Source organism: Mus caroli, unplaced genomic scaffold (assembly GCF_978045245.1).
Source record: "Mus caroli unplaced genomic scaffold, Mus_caroli_1 scaffold_15, whole genome shotgun sequence".
NCBI classification, from domain to species: Eukaryota; Metazoa; Chordata; class Mammalia; order Rodentia; family Muridae; genus Mus; species Mus caroli.
The window spans coordinates 13,663,187-13,686,333 of record NW_028227270.1 but is presented as its reverse complement, the minus strand read 5'-3'; the positions used below and the strand labels follow the sequence as shown (position 1 = coordinate 13,686,333).

At 41.5% G+C, this 23,147-nt stretch overlaps 1 protein-coding gene across 2 annotated transcripts in view; it reads right to left on the bottom strand.

Annotated features, from left to right (window-relative positions):
- Zswim6 (zinc finger SWIM-type containing 6) overlaps positions 1-23,147 on the bottom strand; it is a 163,732-nt gene that overhangs the window by 24,682 nt on the left and 115,903 nt on the right. For both annotated transcript variants that reach the window (XM_021180894.3, XM_085830853.1), the window contains exon 4: positions 20,028-20,178. In XM_021180894.3, the coding sequence (XP_021036553.2) occupies positions 20,028-20,178 (151 nt within the window). The remainder of the gene's footprint in view (positions 1-20,027; positions 20,179-23,147) is intronic.

Genomic DNA, 23,147 nt, shown 5'->3' with positions numbered 1-23,147 from the left:
ATTCTTCCCCCAAATCAAATTTACCTTCAAAGAATATCTTTGTATAATTAAAGAATAAGGTTATACTATGAATACAATTTCTTAGCCTACTTACAAGAATTTCAAGCATTATGCTTATTAATTAGTATCCATAATTATGTCCACATGTGCACACATATTCTCATACATGCACATACACATATGTAAATGGAGTAAGAGTTTAAGTTTAGAAGTCAGTGAAATAAATCGTTTACAAATAAAACTAAAAGGCGGGTAAGACGACACACAGCTGTCACTTAGAAAGCTAAGGCAGGAGATTCACTTGTGGTACAGACTGAGTTCCAGACCAGTGAAATACTGTGTCAGAGACAACAAAACAAAACAAAATAAAAAATAAGTTCCATTAAGCACACTTTTCTAAGGCATCTCACAGGTGCCAATGTTCATATAACCACTAAATGCTAAGAGATTTAACAAATAAAACTTTCACTAGTTTTTTTTTTTTTTTTCAGAAGAAAAGTTCAGATGAATTCAAGGGAAAGAAATACCTCATAATTTAAATAAGATAATGGTGAATTTGTTATGCTTTCTGCATAGTTTTAAAAGGTAGCTTAACACAAATATTTCACACTTTTAAAATATTAATTTTTAAATAAGGTGATACCAATGCCCCCCATTCACAATGTTTTCTCTAGCAAGACCTGTGTGGCTGTCTGTGTTTTGTTCACTCTCTGTTAGCTGGGTAAGAAAGGTAGGAATGAACAAGACAGGTGCTGTTTTCTTTGCCCAAAAGCAATGCTTAACAGTCTTTCGTACTTCCTGAACCTGATACTGTCAATGTAAAACAGCTTAAAAACGTAAAACTGTAAAATAAAATATATAAAGTTAAAAAAAAAAACAAAAACAAACCCAGCTTCTGCTTGTCCAAGCCACAGGTATTTACAATCTACATTTTAAAATTTTCAAATTGCCAGTTATAAACAAAACATGGTCAGCTAAGTAAGCTCACCACAGTGTCCCTTCCTCGCAGTGATTACAAGGAAAACCTCTGGAAGAATGGAAAGCAGTAATCTAAGGACTGTGAAAAATGAGCAGAGGTGAGCAGGCCCAGGAGAGGACCCGGACAGCAAGAGGCCCCCCTCCCAAAACTTCTCTTCTCCTCCACTCAAAGCACTCTCACTCTACAGGGGCAAATGCAAGAAAAACCTGAAAGTTGATCCCCCCCCCCCCCCCCAGCAAGTATTGGGAAAGGAGAAAATGCAGCTCAGAGATGGTGAGAGGGGCTATCTCGGCACAGCATGCACACGGGGCAGAAGCAAGGCTCAAGGGCCAAGGCTCAAACTGCTGACACTGCAACTCTCACCCAAAGTGTTGTGACAAGCTATGGTCTGATCACCTTGGTTGGTTGCTTTCAGTTTTTCACTCTCTAGGGAGTTTTAATTGACTTCTGTCATTCACAATATTTAAAATGTCTACAAAGAAACAGGAAAGTCTGTCAGCTCCCAACGGATGTCAGAATTTGAGATTTGACAGCAACAGTAACTGTGTTCTGCTAGAAGAAGGTAAAAGCAATTAAGAAAAAAATGTAACATCATCCTCAGTAAGAAAAAGAACTAAACAGAAACCCTGTAAGTAGAGACAGTAGTGAAATAAATTTACTGAATGGGGCCAAAAGCTGAAGAGCAATGACATAGGGGAGTGAACTTAGGGGAGAAGCAACCTCACGGGGCAAACAGATGACCAACCAGATGGTCTTCAATGAACAGGCGGGCAAACAGCAAAGGTTGGTCAACATGTGCCACTGGATTACAAGAAGATGAGAAGTAAAAAACTTTGGAAGAAATAATTACTAAAACCTGTTCAGATGTGCAGAATGATACTAATTTACAGATCTAAGCAGCTTAGTCAACCTCAAAAGAGGGTCAGTCAGCTTGACTAGAGCCATGACCAACCACAGCATACTCAAACTGCTGGAAAGCAAAATAGAAAAATAAACCAAAGCCAAACCAAACCAACAACCAAAAATGAAAACCACCTATAGAATACTGGTTCAAATAACAAATTTATCACCAGAAACCACACAGGACAGGACACAATGAATGATATCAGTTAAGCATTAAGTGGAACTAGAAAGCCAATGCTGAATTCTATGGTCAGTGACAATATCTATCACCCAGGAAACACAGGGAGACCCCAGGCATTCTCAGAACAAGGAAACCACAGCATTCATTGCTAAATGATCTATTTTAGAAAAACGCTAAAGCCAAGTATTCCAATTAAAGAGAAATACCACCAAAACGAAAGCAGACTGTCTAAGAATAATGAATACCAGAAATGATTCTGAGGAAATAAACTATTTTTGCCATTTTTGCTTTTTGGAAATACGTATGAATGTTCAAAAAGAAAAGTTCACAAACACTGTCTTATGAATTTGTACATGCATGAAATATATAATATACACTAATAACTGTAACATAGAGAGAAATAAGGGATCTATGATTATTAGACTTTATATTTCATTTAATGTAGTAAAGGTTAATTCAGTATTAGGTATAGGCATATTTGCTATAATGCCACTTTAAAAAATTAAAGACTTTGCTCTACAAAGATGGGAGAATGACAATGTGCAACAGTCCAAGTGCATCCAGGTTTCTCAACAGTCGTGAAGAAAACTGTATGAGCCAACACGGTGAGCCAAGCGTATGAGAGTAAGGGACACCAATCCAAAAGGCTCCCTATGACAGCATTCAAGTCAGGGGACATCTGCAACAGACAAGCTAATGGAGATGGGGGAGGGACATCAGTGGTTGCTCTGGGAATTAGGGGGAAAGAAAGGTATCAAAATGGGAAGAGGACAGAAAACATTTAAGATGGTGAAACTAATCAAGAGTAGGAGCCTTCAGAGGCAGACATATGCCACTATGTCATCCAAGCCCATGAAATACACAGCTCTTAGTGTCAACTCTCCTGAAAAAACATGAGCGTTGAGTAAAAAAAAAGAAAAGGTGTCAGTGAAAGTTCAGTAGTTGAACAAATACACCGCCGGTGTAGAGTACTGGAGAAGAGGAAAGCCACTCGTGGACAGGAAATTTCCACACCAACATTCTGGGAGTGTTTTTTAAAATGTGTAAAAGAACTATAGAAAGATATTTTATTAAAAGAAAAACTGGGCAGTCTGCACAAACAAACAAACAAACAAACATGCTCAACATCATTAATGGCTAGGAGAAGATAAGTTACAATCACATTGAGACAAGGCAGTAACAACTGCAGGCAGAGGCAGAACTCCTGGAACCCTGGGGAACTGCAGAGGGCGCCTAACACAGTGGATAGCAAGACACTTGACAACAGGATCCAGAACTCATTCCTATACATCTGCCCAGCAGAATTAAAAACACACTTGGAAAGATACGATTATGGCACTCTGAGAACAAGAGCAACAACAACAGCAGCAACAGCAACAACAACAGACAATCTGAATGCCCTTCAACTAGAGAATGGATCAAAAGACACTATGGTATAGCCATATAAAACAACCAACTAATCTGGATGCATGGACGCGAATGCACTCTGGTCAGTGATAGCCATAGTTAGTGATGTTTCTGTAGGCTTCACAGTATAGAACAATTAACATTGGTGACACAGGGTCCTGAATCTGGCCCCTGCCACTGAAGGAAAAACCAAGCAAGTTGCCGTTTGCTGGATGCCCACCATATGCTGCAAGGTACATTATTTAAAACCCTGCAAGCATATCCCATTAACTCATTACAGTTAGTCTCTCCAAAATTATTACGATTTCCATGTTGAATGTCCTAAGTCAATTTGGTTGCTTTAACTACATTTCATAGCCAGGAGAACAAGAGGCCAAAGAGCAGGAGCAACTTGGGCATCTAGTGACTGGACCTTCCTGAAGGACCGACCCTTTCTGATAGCAGCACCTTCCTGAGGCATCTCCACAAGGCACAGTGGCACACCTTGGCCAGGGTTCTTTCGAAAGGCATTCATTCTACCCAGGAGATCTCACGGTCTAGTTACCTCCACGGGCTCGGCTTCTTAGTACCTGAGAGTTAGGATGTCACAGGTGCAGCTGGGATGATGGTTCCAGACATCCACACTGTGAAGGCTCAAACCCAGAGAGCCTGGGAGCCCTCAACACAAGGTGCTAAGTATTCTCGGCTCATTTCAGCAAGGATTTCTATACGACCCGAGGAAGAAATTCATAAAAACTCGCCTTGGCTTTTCATGCTTGCATTTCCCCAACTAGAAAATTTCCATTTTACGGGAGACATTCTTTTTTTTTTTTTTCAAAACCCTGAGTCTTTATTAATTTGCTTGAAACATCCTTTCATTGCTCACCTCCTTAAAGAGAGGCTTCATCCTTAATGCCAGACTCAAGTTCAGTGCCATGCGAGCTATGGGCTTTTTATCTTAACAGTCATCACCACAAAGGTTGTAATTAGCTTTAATAACCAAATTAACCAAACTGAATAAGTCATTCCCCAAATTTTATTAATTTGGGGTCCCACCCTGAGCATTCCTCTCTTTTCCCTGCAGTGTGCCTGGAGTATTTATAGCTTTGAGAGTCAAGTTCTTTAATGATGAAACCCCACTCTATGGCTTCTCCGAAATGCTAACTCTTTCAGGGATTCAGTGGGGAAAGTGGTGAGATTCGGTTAGAAGCCAGCATTTCCAGGGCACTGCAGTGAACCTGCAGGGCACATGGTGAGGAACGTGAGGGTTTTGTGATAGGATGCATGCTTGTTATGGATGAGAATGAAAACAACTCCATACATTTCCATTTTTTCCTAGGTTCAGTTACTCCAAGTAAACAATGCCAGTACCAAATCCACAGTGTGTATCACCCAGGCTTATCCATGCCTCACCCAACTCCAGCCTTTGCTACCACTGTGGTGATCTAAATTAGAAATGTTCCCTCAGGCATCTGAATCCTGAGTCCCAGCTGCCCTAACTGTTTGGGTGGCTTAGGTGGTATAGCCTAATGCTCATTAGGGGTGGGCTTTGAGAGTGGATAGCCTTGTCTAACTTCCAGTTTACACTCTCTGCTTTGTGCTTGGGTTAGAAGGAGTGAAGTTTAGCACCCTGCTCTGCCACCATGCCTGACATTTGCTGTTATGTGGACTCTTGTCCTTCTGGAACCATGAGCCAATTTTTTTCTTTCATGTGGTAGAGGAGTCCCTGGATGAAGGTCCTGAGCGGGCAAGAGGCTAGGGGAGGCCATTAAGTGAGGCTGTTCCAGTAAAGCTGGGCTTGCAGTGGAGATCCAAGATGCTGGAGCTGGGAGCTGGGAGCCATTTGCTAAGGAGAGCATCATACATGAAGCAGGAAGAGCCCAAGGAGCGTATGTTGCAGGTAGCACAGCTTGAGGGGCACAGCCATTCAAGTCCTCTGAAAGTAAAGACCCAGACACTGAACACAGAGTTACATGATTTGCTGCAGGGGGTTATAGCTCAGATCATCTTGAGTCTCCAGAGAGACTTTGAATATTTACACTGTGTTGAGGATGTGACAGACCATGGGTCTGTTTGAAGCTGGACTATATGTGTTTTGTATTATGATATGGCCATGAACCTATGGGGCCCAGGGTGTGGAATGTGGTGATTCAAGAGAGATTTGCACCCCGTAGGCTCAGGAATTTGAATCCGAAGTCTTCTGTTTGTTTGTGGTCTTAGTTAGGGTTGTACTGACCAAGGCAACTCCTATAAAGGAAAACATTTAATTGGGACTGGCTCACAGGCTTAGAGATTAAGTTCATTATCATTAAGGTGGGAGCATGGCAGTGTCCAGGCAGGCATGGGGCTGGATGAGCTGAGAGTTACACTTCTTGTTCGAAAGGCAGCTAGGACAAGGGTCTTAAAGGGCAAGCCCACAATGAAATACCTATTCCAACAAGGCCACACCTCCTAATAGTGCCACTCTCTGGGCCAGGCACATTCAGAACAACCACATTAGTTTTTGTGTTTTTTTTTTTTTTTGGTTTTGTTTGTTTTAAGATAAGTGTCTTAGTTAGGGTTTTACTGCTGTGGACAGATACCATGACCAAGGCAACTCTCATAAGGACAACATTTAATTGGGGCTGACTTACAGGTTCAGAAGTTCAGTCCATTTTCATCAAGGCAGGAACAGAGCAGTGTACAGGCAGGCATGGTACAGGCAGAGCTGAGAGCTCTACATCTTCATCTGAAGGCTGCTAGCAGAATACTGACTTCCAGGTAGCTAGAATGAGGGTTTTAAAGCCCACATCTACAGTGACACACCAACTCCAACAAGGCCACACCTTCTAATAGTGCCTCCCCCTGGGCCAAGCATATACAAATCATCACATGTGTGTGTGTGTGTGTGTGTGTGTCTGTGTCTGTGTCTGTGTCTGTGTCTGTCTGTCTGTGTGTGGAGCCTTGACTGTCCTGGAACTCTCTAGCCACAAATTCAAAGATCCTCTTGCCTCTGCCTCTCTGGTGCTGGGATTAAAGGTGTGCACTACCACAGCTGGCAGGCTCAGATATTTGGTATCTGGTTCCCAGTTGCTGGTGCTCTTTGGGAGGTCTCAGGAAGTGCATCATGGCTTTGAGATTATATAGCCTCAATATATAGATTATATGGTTGGAAGATGGATGCTCAAGCTCTCTGCATCTGTCACCATGCCTGTCTATTATTCCTCTGAAACTGTAAGACAAAAGGAACTCTCCTCCAAGTTCCTATGCTCATGGTTTTATCATAAGTATACAGCAGAGTCGCTAACAGAACCGCCCAGAATGCATTCATTCTTCCCTCTACTGCCCAGTCCAGTCTTCAGTCAGTGATTTTAGCCCAGACAACATCAAGGAAAATAGCCCAAAACTAGGGAAGCTAAGTCCTTCACCCAAGGAAAAGTACAGAAACTTTCTCCCTAAAGGAAATAGTTCTGTCTACTTAGCAGTCTTAGGCCCGCGCACACTCTGTGTCTGACTACAACCAGAGAATACAGGCTGCTCTGACAGTCTTTTTGACTACTTCTGTACCCAGCCAGTAACAATACTAGTGAACCCCAGGCTACTCTCAGTAACAGTGGGTGACAAGAATTAATTGTACCCAACCCCACCAGCTCTTTCTAGAAAACACTGAGATATGTGGACTATCAATACCATTTTGCTCCACCGCAAACACTCACTGTTTACATTTTCAACAACAACAAAATGTTTTTTTCCACCAAAAAAGCACTGATCTTAAAGGACAGCATGTGGATGAGATGCCACAGAACTCTGAAGGGATCCACTGAGCCTCTGTGGGCCCAGTTCCCTAACTGCAACAAAGGGACAATACTTTCTACTTAATTCATAAGAGATTTACACTCAAGTTTCTGCCACTGTGGACAGCACCAAGCCTCAGGTTGCCACACTTCATATAGAAACTCCACGAACAGGTACAGGGCATTAGCCTTCCTTACTGCTGCGTTTTTCTCTTTAACATGCAACCTGACATTCATAATGGTTCTCAACCAAGGAAGATTCTATGCTCTGCTGGGAGGTGTTATTTTGGTCATAGAAAATAAATCCCAGAGACACTACTGCTCCATCCTACAGTACACAGGATGAGCCTCCACAACCGAGAACTTGTGTGTGAATATCATCAGCTCAAATAATCAAATTCACATAAATCACTCAACAGATGAAAGAGCTGTAAGCCAAACAAGCAGCCGTTATAAAAATGTAACAAAATAGGAGGCATCCAAACACACTGCGTTGTTATTACATGCTGCTTTGTATGCAAATTCTCATCCCTTCAAGGAGAATCCTAACAATATCAAGTTACACATGTTGGGTTTCTAATTAGATTCTACATTTAACGTTCTTAAATGTCTATCTTTAGGGTACAAAGATTGTTCTGTCTAATTCAACTACCATTTCTAAAAGTGAATGGCATCTATACTTATTTACCTGACAATAATTGCTGTCATTTTACTGAGTCTTTACCTCACATTAACCTTGCTTTAAATAACACATTAACCCCGTTTTAAATATTTACATAATTATCGAACTACCCTACCAAAAAACAAACAAAAAGCATTACTTTGTAGACAAAGAAACTAAAGTTTGTAGATGCTACTAAAGGAAGGAGCAAGAATCCTGTCCAAGGCTCATGTTCCATCAGAGACAGCGTCTTTAAATACTACAGCAATTTAGCCCTCAGTCCAGCTATATAACCAAAAGTTTGTGTTTTTTTTTAAAGTTTGGATTTAGGCAAATTCTAAAACTAATGATTTTAGTCTTTTGACCGAATCATTCCATCCTTTGTATTTTATAAGTATAAATATTTTATTAGCTAACATTGTTAAGTATTCTGAAATCCTTACATCTAGTAAACCTGTGCCCTAACTGTTTTGTTTTTAAAGTGTATCTTTATTTTTATTGTGTGAATGTTTTGGCTGCATGCATGTATGTGTTTGCCCTGTGTGTGTGTGTGTGTGTGCGTGTGTTGTGTGTGTCTGGTCCATGTGAAGGTCCTGATCCTTTGGAACAAGAGTTATAGGTGGCTGTGAACCACTGTGTCTGGGTTCTCTTTAAGAGCAGTCAGTGCTCTGAGCCAGTAAGCCATCTCTACCCACCTCCAGCTGTGTCTTATGTACTCAGATCATATAAAGCAAAGTACACCCAACAAGAACCACAGGTCTATCTAAATAAAAGCCCAATTCAACAACACGGAGCTGCATTTTTCAGAACTGACAGGCATAGAAAGTAATTTCAGATTAAAACGGTACATGGGCAAATAGCAGCTAAACTTAGATTCACACCTGATGATTCAAGTCAGATGGAATCTGCTTTGTCTGGAGACACTATGGTCAGCTTGGTTAGAGTTAAGTCTGCATCAGCATTTCTGGGTGATGCATGTGACCGAGGACCCACTCTACCGCTGGAGTATACTGCCGCGGATGGCTTTATGAATTATCAGCAAATAAATCAGCGGCAGCCTCTCACTGCATTTTCTGTTTTCTCGTGTTTGTTTGCTGTCGTTAATATCAAATCAATTCAGTGATTAAAGGTCATAGATTTTTGTGGGGTGTTTTTTTTTTAGAGGGGAAAGGAGGCAGATTAATTAAAATAAAGCTGTTCATCTTCTTTGGAATCATTTACAAATGTTCTCTTTTCTCTAATTTCTAGGATAATTAACTAGTGTGCATGATACCAGAAAGCAGAGATGGGTGCAACTGGGAAAAGGGCCAGGCCAGTACAGGGCAGAGGAGCAAGACAAGTGCCATCCCAATCTCTAACAGAGAGTGTGTATGTCCAAGGTTCATTTTCCCTTGTTCCATATCCGTAAGCATGAGTCCTGTGAGACAGAAAGGCCAATGTCTACATCCTAGTGCCAGGTAAAGCCTTACCAGGAAGTAGCAGGCAAGGAAAAGCAATCACTTTTAGTACTTCCAAGGGTTCAATAATTATAAAATAATTCACAGTATTTATTTTTGTTCTCAGAGGCTATTATAATAGTATAAATTTCACGCATGGTCCAATTATCTAATCGTATTTATTGAGAGGCCATGAAATATCTAATTGCAGTCACCAACAGATCATGGGCATAATTAGTTGTGCTAGCAAAACTACAGTCACAAAACTTCATGGGTCAGACCACATGAAAACCGTGACCCTAATTATGACACTGTTATTATCGGCATAATGAAGTTTTAATACATCAGTCACTCCCTGTTTGGAAAGTTACGTTTAACTGGCAAAACATTCGTCTTTAAATTTGATATGCTAGCTTTTAATTTATTAAAACATCTCTGAAAATTTTCAAAATCAGACCCAAGGGATACAGTGAGACAAGTTTTACCAACTACCTGGGTTATGCACCACCAAACTTCATGTTAAATGGCATGTGCTTAGTTGGGATAGAGCCGGGCTCCCAGAAAATTTTTAAATAAAGGGAATTTTTTTATTTTTGTCAAGAAGGAAAATAGTTAAGAGGAGTTAACTGACATCCTGAATCGTGTTCATGATCTGATAAACAAGCTTCCCCTTTGCATCTGATCTGTCAGTACTGTGAGCTTGCCTTCAACAGGAACGTCATTCTGTAGGAGATCAGAGGAAAGCTTTTCCACACCCTGAACAATCCCTCTCCTTTTCAAGGGAGGAAGGGAGAAAAGGAAAGACACGGAAAAAAATCAGAAATGAAGAGAGGAATGCACAGTGGCCGTGGCAGGAAGATGGTTTCTTACCCAGAGACAGAGAGCAAACAGCCAACAGGTAAGGTAAAGGAGTGTGAACTTGGGGACTGGAAAGAACAGTTTCAGGGGTTCTGCACTGGCTATATGACTGAGCCATCTTTATAAACAGTTCCATGGTTCATTCAATGGTCATGACTCCAACTCCATATAAATCTATTTCTGAAAGGAGTCTCTTGGCAAGTAAGTTCTTACAACAGTGACTTACTTCATTTTAACATAGGAAATGTATGAGATTGATCCTCAAACTGTTTCTGCAGCATGCTCTATATTATATAATGCTTCTGTGGTTGTCTTGGGTTGTTTTTAATTTCTCATTTATTTATTTATTCTGTGTCCTGACTAGACTGTAAGGCAGGGAGCTAGCTCCCCAATACATTACTGCAGCACACATACACAACTTGAGCACACAGAACTACAGGACACACAAGTAGGATCCTGTTAATCGGCCTGCTATTCCTCCGACAAAGCACTGACCCATATTTAAGCTGACTGCACCTCTGAGCAAATCCTTTTCCTTTTGCTGGGCATTGAGAGCCAATTAGGACAGAAATTCACCAAAAGCTGGACTAAGAAGTGATCAAATTTACCAGTGCTGAGCATTCTAGAGTATTTTTGGTCAAGTCAACATTTTAGCACACTTGTGTGAGATATCAAGGGAGGGGTGTGTGTGTGTGGGGGGAGCATCTGTCTAACTGGAACGCCAACTTGTTCATAAAAACAATTCTGGAATGCACTGACTTTTGTATTGAGTGCAAAGAGAGCTTACAGTGGGTGCTGGGTTTCCTAGAGAGCAGAATGTTTCGTTTTGCTCTAATTCGTCCTATTACTGAGTTAAACTTTGATGTATTGGTCTTGACAAGTGCTCCATGCTGATTGCATTGTGTATGATAGTATAATCACTCCCCATGCATTTCCCACAGGCTACATGATTAATGCAATAGATTACCTGCAGCACGGAGGGCAAGGGGGAATCGGTGCCCTTCTGTACTCTAAACAGTTTGCATTTCAGGATGCGCATGTGTACACATGCACACATGGGCACCCATGAATATCCCGGGCAGGGAAGGTTACGTCAACCAAAATGTGGGAGACCAGAGAACCGATGGTCCAGGCAGAGTCATGTTTCTCAAGGGTTTATATCAGAAATTTGCTCCTTAAGGCTTCCAAGAAGGGAGCTGGCATTGTGCACCAAGCTCTCCTCACTTTCATCTCCACAAACACTTACTGAGCACCGGCTACACACCAGATACATTTCTCCCTTTTACAGGAAAGCAGCCAACAACATGGATGACTTTTAATGTTACTTGAATAGAAGGGGAAAAGATATATAATTTAAAAAGAAGAGATTAAAAAGATTTTTTAAAAATAGACATTTCATATCTTAATAAATAAAGTTTCATGTCTTAATAAAGATCAATGACAATTGACTATTAATATTAAGTATACTAAGTAGTTTAATAGTTTCAGGAATACCCTTTCTATGATTTGGCCTGTACAGCTAGGAAAGAACCTGCTCTGCATATGATCAATCTGTTCACCAGAGGCTGGCTACACACACACACACACACACACACACACATATGTATATGTATACACACATACACACATATGTATATGTATACACACATACACACACAGACACACACATGCTGAGCATGCTGGTGACATGTTATGGAGGGATTTTGAGCTCTTAGCAGTATAGTCAATGACTCCAGCATGACTTTCAGTTTCAACTGGGACCTGACTGGGACTTCCTCGTTGATGCTATCTTGGCTCATCGAAGCTGTGCTCCCAATCTAAGCCATTTCAAGGGACCTGTTCTGATTTCTACTTTGTGAATGTTTTTTATACTCTTCTCAAGGTCTGCTGATGCAAAAATCTGAAGTTTACTAATCTACTCCAGAATGAAAGGAGTCAACAGCGAGTAACTGTCACTGTCAAAACGAGATTGGCCTTTACACCTCAAAGGTTACCTGTGCAAGAGAAATCCCTGGAGTTACCCATATTCTGACACACCCTCCCTTCCTACTTGCTTTATCAGCAGGTCAAAGGAAAAGACACAGCCCCCAGCAAGGCTATCTGCTCACTCCAATAAGCTAATGAGAACTGCAGCAGTCTCTCACTCCAGTGGTATGGTTTAAATTTGAATTTCAGAATTCCAAATAAAGTCATTAAAATGTTACAAAATTATCAGACAAGCTTATGACAGTGTCACAAAAATTCACTTGCTGTAAACTATTTTGCATTCTTTCTGCCACCAAACTATATGTGAAAGTTGCCTATTAAATCAAACTAATTCTTTGTTGTATCTCAAGAGAAGTCACTCTTTTAAGAAATCACCATTGAAGATAGATACATTTCTAATCTTAGAACTTTGTATTCCACAGAACTGTTCCTAGGAAGCCTGGCATCTAACAAAGAAGTCACAGTGCTGTTCTTGAGTGGGACCTGCCTCCTGCTTTGTCTGGCCCCCCTTCTAGCCGTAGGGCCTTGCTGGGCAGTGGCTGAAACCTTCCAAGGAGGGCAATCATGGTCTATATCCTTGGATTCACCCTCCTTGTGGCCCACCACTTAATGCAATAACGGCATCTGTGATGCACCTTGCCCTGTGCTAGCTCACACCAAGAGCCACCGTGGCTCTTGCTGCTTCTGGCCTACCTTCCCATACCCCTTCTTACGATTTAGCGGGTGGCATGCCTGATTCTCTGCAAAGCCACTGCAAATTCCAAATGGCTTAACACAGGGCCTTTCAGGCCTCAATAATTTGTATGCTGCTACGCCAAGGGAAGAAATGCCCTGCAGCCTTTCTTACTTCATGCCTACCCTCACTCCTGTCTCAGCGTTTCTCAACCCATGGGTTGAGATCCCTTTGGCACCAGACTATCTCCAAAAATATTTATGTTACGATTCATAACAATAGCAAAATTAATTATGAAATAGTAAGAAGAATAGTCTTATGGTTGGGGTCACTACATCATGGGGAGGGTTGCAGCATTGAGAACCACTGCATCTATATCCTACACCACTACAACACTGTCTTAGGTCCACAACCCAGCGGTGACATCTTGGCTGCATTACCCCTTGGTGGCTGTTTCTTGGTGAAAAGTACAGTAATAATTCTTAGGAAGATGAAGAAGTGAGGACAGAAGTTTACTAGAAACTGTTTTAAGGAGAAAACAGACATCTAATACCAACTCTGAGATCCCCATTAGCCACTAATGTAAGAAGAATGTAGATTATCAATGATCTGTTATAGATCAACAACACTAAACAAAGGAAGGAATCTATTTTTGGTATAATGTACGTATTCATGGCTTTACTACGGCAAACCCTATCTTAACGTCTAGCCAAACTACTACAGTCTGTATTTAGACTAGAGGTTTATAAAACCACAAAAGTGAAATTATTCTAAACCATTTAATTTGTTATAAATGATTTAATTGTACATGCAGATAACTAAGGCTACAGTATCTTTAAGAATCTCCAATTTGTTCTGTAATGAAACCAAGTGACCTTTAATGACCTCATTTAATCCCCAGAGTCTATTACTTCCTATTAATACATATTTACAGTTTTTCTCTTTCCTACATGGGGTATTAAATGGATAATTAAACCCTAGAAACAGCAGTCAAAAGAAAGACAGTTCGGATAATTATACTCGAGGTATTTATCATAGGTTTGTTCACTGTAAAGTCCATGTTCTTCCTTTTCTAACTTCTGATTTAAACTACAAATTACTCTGTGAAGTAGAGAAAACCTCCCTTCCCCTGAACCCCGCAGCAAGAGAATTCATAGGCCTGTGACCAAAGAACACAGAGTCATACAACTATAGAACCCAGGCCCTGTAGGAAGACACATGCACAGGGCCAGGTGTCCAGAAAGAGCTCTGAATTATACCACAGGAAGAAACAGTGACCAAGAGAGATCACTCCGTCCTGCCTATGAGCAGGCGGCTCACAGAACCTATAGACTGCATGAGATCAAGTAGTGCTGCCAACTCCAGGGCTGCCATCAGGACCGGGTACAGGCCAGGGCAAAGACATTGACAAAAGATCTTTAGCATTCCGATACCAAAATGTCACTGGATCCCAACTCTGTAAGCTTGTTCTGCGCTTGTGATAAGCTTACCGTCATCACTAGTGCTCTCAAAAGCAGCATAAAGCTGTTGTTCACCAATATGTTTGTCTTTCCAGAGGGCCTGAAGTTAGATTCCTTGGAAACACGGCTGCTGATAGGCAGCGAGACTGCCTAGAGCAAGTTCAGCCAGGATGGTGGCACTGAGGACAGGCAAACAGGCCAAGGCCCTTTGCCAAGGCCACTCGGTCACTGCCATTTTGCCTATGCAGAGTGTAAATGCTTGACAGAGACAACTGATAATGTTGTCTAGGCAACTCTCCAGCCTTCTTATGCTTTGGTTTTCTTGTTTGTAACATTAGCACTAAAAGTTATACCTACATCGCAGTGCTGTTCTGAGGATTAAGTAATGTAATGTATACAAAAGACTGCTGAGTGTAGTGCTTGAAAATAAGTGTGGACAACTATGCTGCCAATAGTAGCTAGACCAAAATGGAAAATTAACATAGCAACAACAACAACCACCACCACCACCACCACCAGCACCACCAGCACCAGCACCAGCACCACCAGCACCAGCACCACCAGCACCAAGGTCCTCTGCTGTCTTTCCGTTTCCCTCCCCTCCTCTTTTAGGTTACAAACCAATGAGCAAAGCTAGACTAGACACCTTCCAGCCATTATGTTGATACCTTTCCCATTCAGCCTACCTTGTCCTGGTCCACACTGCTCCTCCTTCCTGGAGCATTAGTACTACTTCTCCCCTGTAAATCCTTCCCATCCACACCTTACAAACCACACTCATGGTCAGGTTCTACCATCAATGGCTTCCTGGCTCATTATAACTGTTAATTTACATGTCTCCCGAGGCCTGAGAGGTGGACTCCCTCCTTATTATCAGAACCATTGCTACAGAGGAAATCTAGATCCAGTGCCTCTGCTCTTCTGGATATTGTGCTCTGTGTCCCCTGAAATAAAACTTCTGGGAAGAAGGGGAAGGAGGTGCCGGGAGCACACGCCATAGTAAAGCTGTATTCTTTTTGTGCACAGGGGAAGACAGACCGATAGAGATGACAAGCAAGCCCCGATGAGGCGTTCATCAGACTTGAGTTCTGCCCTGAGTTCAGCGGTATGGTTTCCCAGTCTGTGCTGACACCCTTCTGCTGCTGCGAGGGCATTCTGGGATTGCTGTTTGCTGCACAGCCCTGACAAAGTAAGCCTGTATACAACCAGCCATTTCGGGCTGCTCTCTAGCTCCCGACGCAAAACAAGTGACTCCTCAACGGGGTTTGCATCACACCTGATTTCAATATGTGTCAAAGTCTGAATGTACCACAGAAAGTTAGGGTGGTAGTTACTAAGTTAGGGTGGTAGTTATTAAGGCTGCTGCACTCAACATGTAAGATGATGTTTCCCAGTACAGAATGTTTATAGATTTTTATTTCTGTCTGTGAACAAAGAGTATCCTAAATTAAGAGGTTATATTCTGAATGTGTGACTTCAAGAATAACAAGGTAGGTGCAGACGAACTGTTTTTTTCTGTCTGGGATGCAAATGAGAGAACATTTGGGTCGAGGAAGCAGGTCAGTTTTTTAGTGTTTTTCCATAAATATGGCTGCAATTGGTGGGTTAAGTTTTCTACTGGTGACTGTAGGTTTACCCTGACTCCAAGTGTCCTAGGTGTAGGTAACGACCACTTGGTCTCACACTTGACTCTGGAACAAGGTAGCAGTTGCCTTATTCTTCAAATAGAATTAGAATGAGAAAGAAAGAAACATTGAACTCTATTTGTGCTCACAAAGAAATGGATCCCCAGAAGAGAAGATGTGGAAGGGGTGCCAAGGGCTATCACCACCTTGTTCTCGGGCAATACCTGAACAAGCTCGGGATGGGTTGGTTCTGCCCTTGCCACCCATCTTCTCCCTATGAGAAGGCTCCAAGTACCAAGACTGCAAAGTTAATGGTTTTCCTCCAGAGAAAGCGAACAAACGTGGGGAAAGGTATTACACAACACTTGACAATGAAACTAAGAATTCTCCCCGTGACAAAACTGTAATTAAACTGCATTTAACTGTTTCCTCTAAATGACATCCATTTTAATTAGGTGTTAATAGACTGGTCGCCACAATCTATAGCTTTATGATGCAAAGTAAACTTATAGTCTTATAAAACATTTACAGAAAGAGACCCACTGAAGCCTATGAGAGGTACACTATTCCCCTTCACACCCTAAAGGCTAGCATGGTAATTAAGTCCAGGGAACAGGCAGCTCTTAGGGTTAACATTAGGTGTGCCTACCACAAGTCAGCACGGGGCTGCTCTTTCAATCCACAAGTTATTTCTAAGATCTGCTTTCCAGAGAATACTGATGTCACTAATGAAGCCTGTAAGTGCAGACGTACGTCTTCCATAGACTGCCAAAGGCAAGGCCCTGATCAAACCTGCGGCCGTTCCACCAGCACCACGGGCTTTCTTCTCTGCCTTAAGATTGCAGTCCTTTCTTTCCCCGACAGCTGCTGAGGATGCAAAGTTGCTCATCTTCAGAATACTGTTGTATGTTTTGGAAAATGAGCATCACACACAGAGAGTAATATTAATATTTGAGAGACTGATTCATGCCCAAGATAAATGCATGTGCCAATGAGGTGTAACAGAAGGTCGTAACAGAGTGCATCTGTATCTATTCTGTCCCACAGTATGAGCATCAGGGAGAGAGTCACAAAGATTACCCAGACAGAATGAGTATCACAGGCACAGGAAATCCTGGGAACAAGGAGCCCCTCTGGGAGCCGGAGAACGGGGAAGAAATGGGCTACTGAAACCAACTTTGCATATTTATATGAAAAGGAAAAGTTAAAAAAAAATGAATGTGTTACTTTCAACTACTTCTGAAGCATCAACAGTGTGAAACTGCATAAATCACATCTAACCAGAAAGTTACGCATCTTGGGAAGGGGGCTATCTGGTCCTTTGAAAAAGACTCTGTCGTCTCCTAGCTGACAACCTGATGGCTCCAAGTCCTTTGCCAAGAAGCAGAGTTACTTGGCTAGGGTGCCGGTTCACTCTTAGCCCATGGAAGCTTTCGTGCCAGGAATCTTTTTTTTTCCTTTCCTGGTGCATTGGCCACTGCCAGACATGGACCCATCGAATCCACTGGTGCTAAGGAGTTAAGCATCTGAGATTTAATTTAACAGTTTCGGCTTTATTAAGCTGTCACGGAGGGAGCGGCCCCACGTTGATAGCAGGAGCTACTCCAATTACGGCTTGGTTTAGGGTTGACAAGTATAATGATTCATCCGTGGCACATGAGAAGCAATAAAAGGTTGTTTTGCATTACAGCTTTAAAAATGTGGGCACTTTTTCCATTTAATTTGTCACTTAGCTTTTGCTAAGAGGACATTTAAATTGCAGTAAAAGGCAAATGGGGCTTTTAGTTTAAATGTAATCCCCATATTTAAATGATCTGTAATGGTGCAATGTTGGAGTGGGAACACCATTGTCTCACAGTGGGTCCTGATGGTGACATGTGACATTTGTATTCAGGTCCTGTATTATCCATGTGGCTAAAGGGCTTCCAATTTCATTTCACAGCCAGAAGCCTGCAGAAAACACCAATTAACTTGCAGATCCCATTTGCCGACAAAACTCAGCCTCTCTTCAATGTCTGGCATCTGGCAGTGCTCAGCATTTAATTCCAAAGCAGCGCCTTGAAGCACTGTGAGCCCTGTGTAGGGGCACAAAGTCAAATTCCCCCATTTTATTAAGAAGCAAAAGCCTTTCCTTTTGGAGTCTAGAAGGAACTTTAAGTTAATTTTTTGGTGAACAGATACTAGGATGTGATCGATACTATGACTTCTGTGGGAGATTCTTCACAAACTTTAGATCCCACTTGGCATCAGAGTACACAGGCGGAGTTCACTACTCTACCAATGATTTCAGGGAGGGGCTTGGGGGAGGGAGGAGGTGAGAGAGAGCGCGTGTGGGTTTTTGTATGAGTGTGTGTGTGTGTGTGTGTGTGTGTTTATAGTTGTGTTCTTGATCCTTGTCTGCAATCAAACATCTTGAGTAAAGACTGGGTCTCTGTAGAGCAGTCCTGTCTTGGGAATATGTATCAGCTGCCAAAAACTTCTGTCCAATGAGAAGTCCTACTGCTGACTGATGGTCTCGGCATACATTTTCCAAAGCCAGCATGGAAAGGTGAGATGTGACTACAGATTAAATGTGAATCATGCAAACTTCACTCTACATTATCATTTGTATTCTTTCTTTTTTTTTTCTTTTTTTCTCTTTTCTTGGCACTTTGAAAATATTCAAGTGGCACTTGTTTTCCTAACCAGTTATTTATGCTTTCATACTTCTGAGTGCCACAGCTTAAAATTTTATACACTTCATAGTAATCCGGTATTTTCCCTACACTATCCCCTTCGTTATTGGTTTTCAATGCTAGTCCTTTTTCACCTTTATGAACCAACGAGTGACTTCATCATGTACTACAGAGTCACAAGCTAAGAAGGCCTGATTTGGAAAGCTAAATCATTCACTTTTTTTCTGTTAAAAAAATGTTTACTTAAACCATGTATTACCCTTTCTTCTTCAATTCCACACTATGCCTCAAACCCCCAGGCAACACATGGAAGCTGTTTACTGTCCATAGATGGAAGCTGCTTACTGTTCATAGATCGACTTAAATTTGACTGGGTTGGGGGGAGCTACTATCAGATTTTCAGGAGATCAAGTAAAGTACTGGACACAATACACTATTTTTAAGAAACACTGTAGAAAAACATTCACAGATACACTTTAATATTTGGCAAGTAGCAGACCTACTTGTATAGAAACAAACCCACCAGAGTTTCTACCATGAGTCACGTTCCTGGAGAAGCAGGAAAGAAACCCTGACTTCAGGTTTTTAGGAGCTTGTCATACAATCCTAAAAACTCCACATCATCAAGTTCTAGGCTCTCCCTGAGGTTCAGTTTCCTTGTCTCCAAATAGTTGCTCCCGAAAGTGCCTTCCGTGTGATCAGACAGAACCTTCACAGACAACTGTTCCTCTTGAGCTATCTAGGCCTGGGATCAAAATGAATCAAATAGTGGTTTGCCACTTGTCAACAGAAATGTCACTAACTCTACGCGTACAGCAAGCATTTTCCTCTTATGAAATTAATGTCAATTTTTTAAAAAAATTTCTGTAGCAATGAGCATTGGACAAGGAAACTCACACTCAGTATTTTCATGGTTAACACAAGAAAAGGCCTCATTTTGTTCAACTACCTGATATATTTATATCTGTAATGACCAGAGATTTTAGACAATAAATTTTAGAGCTTGCCCTATCTTTTTCATTCTCAAGAGCAATGGTTGACCTAGGTCTGTATTGGCTGGAAAAAAGTGAGCTATTCAAATCGTTTTTGAGAATTTCAATGAAGGAAAAAAAGGAAGGCAGACTCAAAAACTGAGATTAAATAGTCACTAACCAGTCCTATGATGAAAGCCATTCATTGCAAACATACAGAACCTTTCGCCAAGTACCTAAAGGGAGATTCCTGTGCTCACTCTACTCAACACCCTAACCCTGCCACAGCTGCTTGCTTCAAACAGTGGCCTGAGCTTTGCCCACTCAACTGCCCAGAGCACCCTGGCACAGGCTAGCATAGAGCTGCTCTCTCCCGCATCCCTTGGACCATGCTCTTAAATATCCAACTGCAGTCTTATCTACACACAGCCCAATGCAGTTTGACAGGAAACTCATTTACCAAGCTCATCCCAGAGCTGCCTATACTTGTCAGTCATTGCAGTGCCTTGCTGCCTCCAAAGTGACAGGCGAGGGTCAGCCATGAACTGCTCTGTGATCAAGGTCAACATACGGGCCCCATTGGAGTCTCTCATCTTCAACATTTCCCGCACCTAGAGGGGGAAACAAACAAAAAACAAACTTTGTAAGTAAATAAATAACACAAGAGACAAACACCTTATTTCTGTGTTTGTATGTGTGTATGAGTGAGATGATTTCACAAGTCCTTAGGCACACAGAAGTATGAGAAGCAATCCTCCATCACACACATGCATGTACACATGCAGAGTCTTATGCTAGGACCTTGCTGTACAGCTCAATTTGACCTCTAACTCACGGTCTTCTTGTTTCAGCCTCTTGACTGCTGACATTACAGGCATGTACCATACATAGCACCTGGCTTCTGCCTTCCGTTTTTAAGGTTTCCCTCAGAGTGTGTCTTTTATCTAACCCAAACCTAGCCTCTGGTCAGCCTATATTTAACAAAGTAGATGAAGTACACAGAAAAAGGTATCTGAAACTGGCACGCTCACAGAAAGTGGTTTTAGCAAGGTGTTGATGCTTCATAAGGGTGTGACGGCACACCATTGCTGGACCACAGAAACACCGTAAGGAGACAACACACACACACACACACACACACACACACACACACACAATGACAAACAGTTTCACATGCTCCTGACTGTCCTACTGACTATGCTTACCACCGGAGCAGCAGAACCCAAGGCACTCCACTGTGGCTTAGGACTTCTGTAAATTGATCTGATAGTGAATTCACATATCACACAATTCATCAATTTTACCCCAGAACTCAAGGTTTCTTATTATTTTCACAAAAATCATGCTAAAAGTTTACTTTTTCAGATATATTAATAATTCGGGAATGTTCTTTCTTGCTGAATTATTTCAAACAAGAGCACTAGCATACTGTAATCTGTGAGTTCCAGACTTCATGGAAACAGTATAATCTGCAGTTGCCCAGTTTCTAATATTTCTACATGGACACTTTAAATCATCATTAAGTTATGATTCAATATAACACGATACTGTGTTGTTAATACATCGGGGTACCCAAGGGTGACAAAGAGGGAAAAAAATCTGTACATGGTCAATGGAAATGGTCCTTATGTTCAGCCTATGGATGGTCAGATCTGTCAGTACAGAACCTGGAGTCACAATGGGCTGTGGACACTCACTCAGCTGAGGTTTTAGCAACAAGAGGAGGAACTGGACAGAACTTGAGGGTTTAAGAATGTTCACTCTATGTCAATGCTCCACAATGCACCAAAACAACAAAACCAGTCTCTGGCTTAACTGAAGTCAGACAGTCAAAACTAAAATTCTAAACTGCCCATTTCTCTGTGCTAAATTTCCCAAATAAAAGAACAAAACAACCCACCAAGATGAGTCTCTCTAAAAGAAACCATTAATTTCATTACACATACAACCTCGAAGTGTATGACTCTCAGTTCGTATTCATCATGTGAGAACCCTAACACCAGTTGTCCGTGTGGTAAATTACTGGAACAGGGTCCTATGGGTGGGGAAGGGGGCTCTTTGTTCAGGATTTGACATGAAAGGCAAGGCAAGGAAAAAAAATGGACTCATCTGCAATACAGCAGCCCACACAGACCACAGGCCCTCTACCTTAGGCTTGGGCTATCGTAAGTACTGACCTCCCTCAGCTCCTTGTGCATCTGAGTCTTGTAAAGCACCTGCAAGCACTGAACCCAAAGGCTATCCTAAAAGCTTATTCCCAGTATGGAGGGAGGAGAAAGTCACAAGTGGGGAGCTGTCATTTGCTGGACACGACACTTAAAGAGTTTGATGGATGTTTATGTTCACCACTGAATTTCCAAAAAATGTGTAGACTAGACCAGATCATAACCCCCATTTCATGAATTCTATAAAACCAAGCCTCAGAGAAGAAACTAAGCAACTGTCCAATGACAAAAATAACAACTGGAATCAGAGTCCGCATTTCCCTAAGGTTAAAGACACTATACACATCTATACAACTCCAAAATTAGCTACCTCTATTACTTCACATGTATATCTAATACATATGTAACACATAGGGACAAAAGTGACAACTGTATACTGGCTTAAAAATACACATTCTACCTTGTTTTCATTTGGCCACAAGGTGCTGTGCAGACATGAATACACATGAAGGGCTTCCTCTGCAAATCTAATGGATGTGATTTATTTCTTATACTGACAAATCTCTAAGCTAGTAGTCAGCACCAGTCATGAAACAAATGCTTAATTGTTGAGCATACAAACCCAAACTGTACAGTCATCATCTCAGGTACATCTATTGTTTACAGCTAATATAATTCCAAATAACTTTAAAGAATATGAAGTACCTGTGTAACATATAATAGTGAAATTATGTGTGATAGATTAAATCTCTATAGATTTAAATGCATTACAGTATAGACAAACTTTTGTAAACCTGACAATCTACATACAGCCTATAAATCTTGTTAATGGAGCACACTAGTCTCTGGCCATATTTAATAAGAAAATTCATGTTAATCTTTCTGAATTGAAAATGAATGAACACAAAACATTAAAGCACAACTTTCAATTTTTGTGAATACCAGAGAAGCTGTTTAACAAAAGGATCAACTAATAAAATTAACTGTTCTCCTAAAAACAATGCTAGTCCATTATCTACAACAATGACTAATCCTCAAGGGGAATATAATGGTTGAGCATTGGTTTAGTGTGTGTGTTTGGGGAGGAGGGGCATAAGTATGTGTCCATGTACAGGTTATCAAGCATGTGTGCTCACAGAGTGGAGGCCAGAGGTCAGAGGTCAGAGGCTGACGGAGGGCTCCTATCACTTTCCACCTGTTCCTTTTGGTGACGTCTATCACTGAACCTGGACGTCTGTAACTAACCCACTGTCTGGGCTTTTGTATTTCACTCCCTAAGGCTGAGAATACACGCATGCCACCACACCCAGCTTTCTGGGCTCTGGGCTTCTCATGCTCATGCAGGGAGCTCTTTACTCGCCAAGCCATCTTGCCAGCCCTAAGTATTATTTTTGAAAAGCATTTTATCCAGTATT